General features: G+C 38.8%; 2 protein-coding genes and 1 non-coding gene across 3 annotated transcripts; 2 read left to right on the top strand and 1 right to left on the bottom strand.

Annotated features, from left to right (window-relative positions):
- Positions 1-3,077: 3,077 nt before the first annotated feature.
- Positions 3,078-3,560, top strand: LOC145776273 (troponin C-akin-1 protein-like). Its single transcript, XM_082587675.1, has one exon. The coding sequence runs from the start codon at positions 3,078-3,080 to the stop codon at positions 3,558-3,560; it is 483 nt and encodes a 160-aa protein (XP_082443801.1).
- A 1,995-nt stretch (positions 3,561-5,555) lies between these two features.
- Positions 5,556-6,041, top strand: LOC145776272 (troponin C-akin-1 protein-like). The gene has a single exon (XM_082587673.1). The coding sequence runs from the start codon at positions 5,556-5,558 to the stop codon at positions 6,039-6,041; it is 486 nt and encodes a 161-aa protein (XP_082443799.1).
- A 2,265-nt stretch (positions 6,042-8,306) lies between these two features.
- Positions 8,307-8,413, bottom strand: LOC145776461 (U6 spliceosomal RNA). Its single transcript, XR_014290250.1, has one exon. It is a non-coding gene; the product is annotated as a U6 spliceosomal RNA (small nuclear RNA).
- Positions 8,414-9,656: the final 1,243 nt, after the last annotated feature.

Genomic DNA, 9,656 nt, shown 5'->3' with positions numbered 1-9,656 from the left:
ACGGTGCACACTGAAACTATAGCTCACTTCATGTTATGTGCACTTGTACAGACTACATGTAAAGAATAAAATCTGTTTAGGTCTTAAATAATTTTATACGCTATTTTCAACTTTTGAATGAGATAGCAATAGCATAGATGACAAGTGGCTCCTCGTGCCACATCCTGTGAGTAACATCTGCTTTCAAGCAGATGACAAACAAAACTTGTCAACCAAGAGCCTCCACCCACACGCCACAGTTGCAGGGAGCAATGGACGCCCTACCACTACCAGCCTGCGGCTCAACCACGCTCAACAACAACAAAAAAGTTGACCTGTAAAAAGTTAATGGAGTGAAACTATGGAATCAAGTACCAAAAGAAAAGTCTTACAATGTTTTTAAATTTAAATATAAATGTTTATTAAAGAATTTGTGCAATGATCACTCCTGAGTCCTGAAACGTATCATCCGCTTATTTCTCTACACAGTTTTTTTATGTTGCCCTGTGTTATTCCATTGTTAATGTATTGTTAATTCCATTGTTAATGTTTACAAATTAAAGTGCTGGTATTGTGCTATATATTATATACCGTATGTGTTAATGTTCTTAAGTTTGGATCTTTTGTTTAAATGTTTGGATGGCAGCTGACTTTGGTGACCTTTTGGTCTTTCGCTGCCATCCTTGTTGTGCGAATTATTTGTGTTTATTGTGTTTTTGCATTTTGTGTCTTTCTTTTTCGCCAACAAAAACAATAAATAAACTGAACTTATCTGAACTTATAATTCCAATTTTCGGCAAAAATTAAGATCCTGATTCCCGTCCTAATCTTGCCAATTTTCGTTGATCCTGCAAGATCTGGATCCAGGTTTTCACAAGAGCATTGAAAATTGCCGGGATTACAACTAGATCTTGATTTTCGCAAAAAATCAAGATTCAAAACTTTTTGCAGCAGATCAAAGGTTGCAGACAGCATATAAAGTTATTCACAAACTTGCCAAATTTAAAAAGAAGCTGTTTTAAAATTCACATGAGCTTCTTCTTCTTCTTATTCAGCCGTGGCCGAGTGGTTAGCGCGTTGGGCTCGCAGTCGAGAGCCTGCATGTTCGACTCCAGCCACCCGCACTTGCTGTTGTTTCTCTGGGCAAGAAACTTAACGATAATTGCCTCTACCTAGTGATCGATTTCGAGTAATGGGTAGTACCAAATTTAAGTCATAAGTAAAGTAGACAACCGGAAAACAGACATTGCCGTCGGCTGCAGCGTGGGTCAGGTGTATGTCGGAAGGCGTACACCGATGCATAGCGCTCAAGTCCGCTTTCCCGCAATGCAGGATAAACATAAACAAACAAAAACAAACAAAAAGAGCTCATCTGGAAACACTATTTACAATTTTTATTTTTATGTGGCAACGCTAGTGTAGAATTGCCATTTCAATTTTCAAATTGAAATTTTCAAGTGCCAAATGCCAAGTTGGTGGAGGCTTCGTTTGTCTTTGACCTCAGCTAAGGGAACGTTCAAATATTACGTAACGCCTTCGAGGGGGAGGGGGGGTTTATGCAAAGCGTTACGTTAGCGTCACATCGGGGGGGAGGGGGTTCAAGCAAAACGTTACGTAACGCTTTCGAGTACGGAATGGTAGTTTTTTGTGCTGAATTCGTAGTGAAAAAGCGTTACATGGGAGAGGGGGGGGATTGAAAAAAGCGTTACGTTGGCGTTACATGGGGGAGGGGGGGTCAAAAATTCAGAAAAAAAGCGTTACGTAATATTTGAACGTTCCCTAAGGTCTTATTTTTCGCTTCAGAGGGTGGCGTTTTTTGGGATCTTTTTGAATGTGTTAGTTGTTTGGTATTAATGTTGCAGTTTCATCCATAAAGAGTTATTAAAATCTCTGTTTATTTGCCATACTAAATTTAATTTTTAAATGCGTTTAGCAGAACTCTAAAATAGTGCTGAGGGTGAAATACTAATACGATATAATCAGACTGCCAGGCATCAGTAGCCAATATTTTAGACCAGAGTTGCGTGAGTTCATTGACCACTAGTTCTCTCGACCACGGCAGCAGTGGCTGAGTGGTTAGCGCGTTGGGCTCGCAGTGGAGAGCCTGCATGTTTGACTCCAGCCACCCGCACTTGCTGTTGTTTCTCTGGGCAAGAAACTTTACGATAATTGCCTCTACCCAGTGATCGATTTCGAGTAATGGGTAGTACCAAATTTAAGTCATAAGTAGAGTAGACAACTGGAAACAGACATTGCAGTCGGCTGCAGTGTGGGTCAGGTGTACGTTGGAAGGCGTACACCGATGCATAGCGGTCAAGTCCGCTTTCCCACAATGCAGGATAAAGATAATAAAACAAAAACAAACAAAAACCGAGCTGCAAACGGCAAATAAAACCCAACTTAATAACTTTAAGTTGGTTTGGTTTTTGAATCTTTATCCTCGTACTGACAAAGCCTTGATAGGTTATTCCTGGTAGTTTTGCATACTTGTAGAGGCTTTTGACCCATGGCCGGTCACCGAGATTGACAGAGTGAAATTTCTGATTGTTGAAGAATTATTCCATCCATTAGATGCCACTGAATGTAGATTGGAGAGTCAGTCTTTATAACGGGCGTTGCTCAAGAGAACACTCGGACAGTCGGACCAGCGTCGCTTGATCTGGAAGCTTCTTTGTACACAAAGTCACGCACTGAGCTATTGGAGCGGATATTTCAATTTTATTACAGACAAAACTTTGTCCACTTTTACAGGCAGGTGCAATCTATTTCGTCCCCTGAAAAGATCGAGAAAAAAATACAACAGAGCCGAAGTTACTGATTGGAGTTGCCACAAACATTTTAAAACTTTTCTCGATCTTTTGACGGGACGAAATAAGTTGCATCCTTATTGAGGGTTAGGGTAAGAAATGTTTCTATTTATAACCCAGAGTTTGAAATATTGTTTAGGCTATATGGGTTAGGCTGTATGCACCTGTTCACTCAAGCATGATGTATTTTTCTCGCTTTCTCCTAACAAAAAAATGCTGCATGTATAACTTTATTGGAGTTATATTGCAGTTATAGAGTTATATACATTAAGATGTCTTAACCTCAAAAAGATGGTCTTGGTATTTGTTTATGGCACACTTAAAACTGGAATGCCCAATCATCATATCCTTGAAAACAAGTCAAATGGAGCAGCCACACTGGTTTGCAGTGGACATACAGCTCAAAGGTTCCCTTTGGTAGTTGCAACACCATTTTGTGTCCCGTTTATGTTAGATGAAAAGGGGCATGGAGAATTTATAGAAGGAGAGATATATGATGTTGACAAGGAAATGGTTAACTTATTGGATAAATTTGAAGTGAATGAACAGCTATATTTGCGCAACCCTATCAAGGTTATACCTTATGATGATAATATTCCTTGCAATACAGAGAATGGATGCCTGACTTGTGGAACTTATATTTTAAACAATTATAAAAAGGCATTATTAGACTTGCCTTATTTAAAGTCTTATAAAGATTCATCTAGTTTTATTTCTCCAACTGCAAAGAAACTAAAGCTGAAAGATTTGGTAACAATGGTGAAAAAAGTTTAATGAGCGTCATAAGAATAAACTATGAAAATCTCTTTAGGATCAAACTTCAGAATAAAATCACCTTTTCCTCTATAAATACTTCACCACATTTAGGTTTATTTTATTCTAAATTTAGCTCCTGAAGAGAGTCAGACAAAAACTTGCAGCTTCGACCAATGTGCAACCTTCTAGTTGCTATTTTCAAGTTTTGTACAACCAATCAACTCATCAAATAAACTATGAGTTGAAATTTGTGTTTGTTGATAGCTTTGCAATCCTCATTCTAAACTAATCCCATTGATAAGCTATATGTCTGTCGTCTATGCACCAGAATGCCAACAAACTGGCTGTGATAAGAAATTGCTTATCTTTATGATATTTGTTACATATGAGCTCAACTATAGCAAAGATAGATAATGCATGAATATAACATTATAACAATGCAATATTTCAACTTGCAAATGCAAACTATTCACTCAGAAAGCATTTATAAAACACTCTTTTTTATTAGCAATTTACTTTGCAATAAAGAAGTTATACAGTACCGGTACCGGTAGTGTATAGTCAAATTGATAAAAAGAAGTTGATTTCTAATGTACAATGTAGCAGTTTCTTGCATTTTTAGTTACCTGCAATGTAAGGTGATTTTTTTATTCTTTTTCTCAATTCTAAACATGTATGTCTACCAGTACTATTAACGCTAGAAATCATGAATGCTTGATTAGATCGGATTTTGTGACTAAATTGTTCATTAGAAAGATTAGTTTATGACAGGAATGTACAGCGCCTAGAAATCACTGGAATTGTCATTTTTAAAACTTTTTTTTTATAAAGTGTAAAAAATAAAGATATAGCGGAATGGCCGGTTTCGGTGAGTCCGATTTGGTGAGTTCCCTATTCGGTGAGAGCATTTTTTGGAGAGTTTCCTATTCGGTGATTTTTTGAATTTGTTTTTAAAATTATTGGGTACCGTAGCCTAATTATCATTGCCGTTTTAGGGTTAGGGTCTTATTTCAACGTTTAGTGACGTTAAAACGATGTAAAAGCGGCAATGATAATTAGGCTACGGTACCCAATAATTTTCAAAAAAAAAAATTCAAAAAATCACCAAATAGGGAATTCTCCAAAAAATGCTACCGAATAGGGAACTCACCGAATCGGAGCAGACCCACATATAGTATAGCCTACTAGAAACTGTAAAAGAAAACAATTAATTTGTTTTTGTTGGCTCTTGTATATATTTGTCATGCGGTGTGAAAGCATAAATAATGCTATTTGTAATTTATTATTGTAGCCAGTTTCGATTGTGTTGGTTTCAGTTTCTATAACAGTGGTAGTAGTTTCGTGTGGCTTTCTCACTCGTGAACCTCGTTATCTTTTAAGGTCAGTTTTTAAATGTATATATATTTGTATCAGTAAACTGTGTTAACCAATCGGTAGTGCAGTCCTTGGACAGTCTAAACCTTGGCATCATGCTACAGCTTGTGTAAGTTGAAGATTGTAGCGTTGTAGTGTTGTTGTAGTGTAGTGTTTACAGCTTGTAGTGTTGAAGATATACATTGAGTTGATGGGAAGGCAAGGAACCCAATCTTTATTTTGTCCTTTTGGCAAACCTTTAAGTGTCTGGACAAAGACACAGCTGCATGCTCTTGTGCGGTATTGGACCAATACCCTTTAGACTGCTGCACTATCGTTCTCACCCCTTGGCTATCCAACCAACCAGGTTAGTTATGGGTGGGTAGATGAGGCTATTTCATAGTTTTTACAACAGGACTGTGTAGTCGGGTGAAAAATATGTGATTCTGACTCCTTGGTTTATAACTGGCCGACTCCGGACATGCCAAAATCCATCCTACTCCATTAGTTTGACTCCACAGCCTGGTTTACAACACTATTCTGTATTCCGTTTTTGGTAGATAATGAAATGATTTGTAGAAAGAGAAGTGTATTATATTAATTGCTTTGTTCACAGATTGGTTTAATTGCAATTATTCATTAAGGTTATACTTGTAAAGCATGGTGTTAGCATTTGTTTATGGTACACTAAAAACTGGAATGCCCAATCACCATATCCTTAAAAACAAGTCAAATGGAGCAGCCACATTGGTTTGCAGTGGACATACAGCTCAAAAGTTTCCTTTAGTAGTTGCAACACCATTTTATATCCCGTTTATGTTAGATAAAGAGGGATATGGAGAATTTTTAGAAGGGGAGATATATGATGTTGATGAGGAAATGATGAATTTTTTGGATAAGTTTGAAGCAAATAAACAGCTATACTTACGTACTCCTATCAAGGTTATACCTTGTGAAGATAATATTCCTTATATTATTAAGGATGGTTGCCTGACTTGTGGAGCTTATATTTTAAACAATTACAAAGAAACATTATTGGACCTGCCTTGTTTGAAGTCTTATAGAGAGCCATCTAGTTATGTTCCCCCTACTGCGAGGGAAAAAAAGTTAGAAGATATGTTAGCAATGGTGAAGAACTTTTCATGAATATCATTAGAATAATATATGACTTGAAATTTATGGAATCATAATGTGTGATTAGCTTCTTGGGTTTCAAATGTATTATATTGTTGGTCACAGCGGTAAACCATAATTCTTCGTGGGAAAATTGTAACATAAAGTTCCCGGATCCGTTTGTCTGTACGTAATGACCGAAAAATAAACACACCTTCGAAACGTCTATTCAAAGTGTATTCCAGTAAAATTAGCCCGCGGCTATCGAAATGACTGGTGCAATGCCTACACCTCTAAAACTGTCACTACGATACAGATTACTTGGATAAAAGACGGAGAATTTGTCCAGCTAGCAAGCACCAAATAAACCAGTTAAATGTGCGACCGACTTCCAACAAACAACTTCGAGAATGAATCAGAAAAATTTGTGATAACTCAAAGGCGACGCAACATTTCATGTTTAAACCGGTTTCAACAGGATTGACACGAGTCTTACGGACGATGGTGCAATCTTGGCTCATGTTTTAGGAATTTCCATGACGTAATATTCAGTAGACCCGAACGGTTTCTACATGACGTTTGACCAGGCGAACAACCGTCTGTAACATAGCGGCCCCTAGTTATGACAGTCTGACATGGCATAACTAAAAAAGAATTGACGACAATTGTGAGCCAATGAATAAAAACACATGATACACAAATTGTTTGAATCACTCACGTTTAAGTTAATACGCAAATACAAAGGGCATGCAAAGAATGAACAGCAATAAGAATAAACACGACGATACATGAAATTGGTACCATAGGTATTAGGTACACGCAAAAAATGATGCTATATACAATGATTGCGATAATAACCGACTGTTCTGGGCTCAGACAAGTGTCGGCCACCGCAGACAAAACCAGGCTCAAACCCTAACACTTAGGTGTTCTTTACGGGGGCGAGGCACGAAATATCCCTCAACACATAGTCTACTTTCACTTTCCCCGTACTCTCATCATAGTTGCAGACGGCAACTTTAGCTCTACGAACCACAGGCTTCCCTTTCCTAATTTGTGGAACTACCTCGTGCACCCTCCCAAGTTGATACTTCCCACGTTTACCAATGTCCTGGAGAGAACCTACCACTACAAGTTGACCAGGCTCCAAATTCTCGGCCATTTTTAGCCATTTTTTCCGGCCCTGAAGACCTGGCAAGTAAAAATTGATCCATTTACTCCAAAACTGATGAGAAAGTGACAAATTGAACCGATAATCCCTTCTTAATTGGTCACGATCATGTGGTTGCCCAACAGCACAGTATGGGTCTAAGTATGGGGTCAAAAGTGAGGCAGGGGTGATGACAGTAAAATCCCTAGGGTCGTCACTCAAAGGTACCAAAGGGCGTTCGTTCACGATCCGAACGGCACTGCCTGTGTACGTAAGCAGTTCAATAAAATTGGGCTTACGAATTGAAGAGTCCAAAATGTGACAAAATGCGATTTTAAATTGTTTAACCATTGCCTCCCAGGCGCCACCTTGCGCCGAAGCATCACTAAACCCATGCAATTGATATGAAACAATATCATCCGGACTGCACACACCAGAGTTTGCAAAATACCATCTCGGTAACGAAAAATCCTTAAGCAGGTCCAAAGAGCGAAGCCACGACTCCCACTCTTTAACAAAGCTATCAGGGACCTCGGTGTCCCAATCAAACTTGTCTATCGCCAATTGCTGAAGTATAAGGCGTGCTTTTAGAAAAAATGGCGCTCCAAGGCCTAGCGCAGGGGTCACCAACTGGCGGCCCGCGGGCCGCATGCGGCCCGCCACGCTGTATCGCTGCGGCCCGCGGAAAGTATCAGCGTACAAGTATAACCAAAAATACTTTTCTTGAGGAGTTAAAGAGCACGAAGGCAAAAAAATACTTTCCGGGAAGCATATTTTCGCTTTGCATGCGATTCCACCGACCGACCAATCAGATGATAGTTCTAGGTGGGGGTTGCTTAAAGTTATTCCAATGCGATGTCCAGCCACACCGTTCCAGTGGTTGATTAAAACGTCTGTTTTCGAAATTGCCTGTGAGCATAGGGTTGCTTATTGTTTGCAAATGTCATGTAAACACTAGTGTGCGTTTCACCGTTATTGTGTTTCTCGAGCAGTGTTCTCTTTATGCAAGTTTTTGTTGGAAAAATAGGTCGGTGTGCCAACTCAATTTATAATAAATTGGCAAAATATTGTATATAAATTTGATAACTTTTTCTGATTGTATAATGAAAATATTTAGCTTTGTACTGCAAAATGTTTTTTGTTTTTAAAGAAATATGGAACGCTTCACGATTTTGCGTGTCATCCTTGTGCAGGGGCCGTACTAATCTTCTCTGTATCGTTCCAATTTTAGCATATGTACTGCTGAAGCAAGTACTGCAAAATGTTGTTAATTAACAAATTCTTGCCACGCTGATAAGCACCGCAAGCGACAGTTGTCTATAATCAAAGAAAGACGGTTTTATAGACTCTCACAAAAGGATGAAAAACCAATTAATTACTTTTTTTAGAGTGAAGACTGTTCATGAATTACGATAGAATTACGATTTTTCGATGATTTTCACAAGCGTTTGTTTCATGGTGCCTGGTTTCTTTTTCCCTGTTATTGGAGCCTATTTTTCGCTGATACGTTTGCAGATCACTATTGTTGCCTGTATTGCGATGTGTCAAACATTTCCTTGTTTACTGAAATTGTTAATTGCAAGATATCTTTTGTGAAGCGAAGTGACAACACCACTCTTGCTTGGCGATGAATATTCTGATGAAACCGCTCGCCTCGCTATAAGTGCGCAAAACAAGTGGCCTCGTTTATTAGGTATTGTTAAAAAAGTCAAAAGTGTTGTAAAAGGAGCTTGGCCTGGCAGTAGCGTTGTTCGATTAATTTTGTTGTTGCGGTATTGTAACATAAATATGAACAACATGTAACGCTGGATACTGGGTACGAAATGCGTTCTTTTCTAGCATAAGAGTCAACCTACCTAAAATTTTATTAGTGCGGCCCGCCACAGCTCTCCTTAGTGCCAAAATGGCCCGCATGCAAAAAAGGTTGGTGACCCCTGGCCTAGCGGATCAAAATTTTGTCCAAGCTGACTGAGCATACTTCGGCGCGTGTGTTTAGCTAAGGGCTTTAAGGAACATGCGATACGCATCTCGTCAGACTCGGTTTGCCACACACAACCCAATGTCTTCGCTGATGGCAAAGTCATATTTTCAGTCTGAAAGTCAATGTCACGAATCAAAGGTGAAAGCATCTCATTATCCAAATTTGACAAGACAATCATAGCCTCCTTGTTAGCACTCCACTTACCAAGTTTAAACCCACGGCTATCAAACAAAGCAATTGATTCATGAGTGATTTGCTGAGCTTCCTCTAAGCTATCAGCCGAAAATATAAAATCATCCATGTACATATTATTTGCAATATTGCAGAGAGTCAATTCACCAGCACTGCTGGGATTCTGCTCGATCATTTTCTTTATAGCCAAGCAAGCGATATACGGGCTACTCTTTATTCCCCAAGGGTGTACACAAAAACGAAATGGTACCATCCTACCATTTTCAAGGTCATCATCTTCAAACCACAATATACGAAACAAATCCCTTTGCGACTCAGGTAACTT

Source organism: Aplidium turbinatum, chromosome 8 (genome assembly GCF_918807975.1).
Source record: "Aplidium turbinatum chromosome 8, kaAplTurb1.1, whole genome shotgun sequence".
Taxonomy (NCBI): domain Eukaryota; kingdom Metazoa; phylum Chordata; class Ascidiacea; order Aplousobranchia; family Polyclinidae; genus Aplidium; species Aplidium turbinatum.
This window is presented reverse-complemented; position numbering and strand designations above follow the sequence as displayed.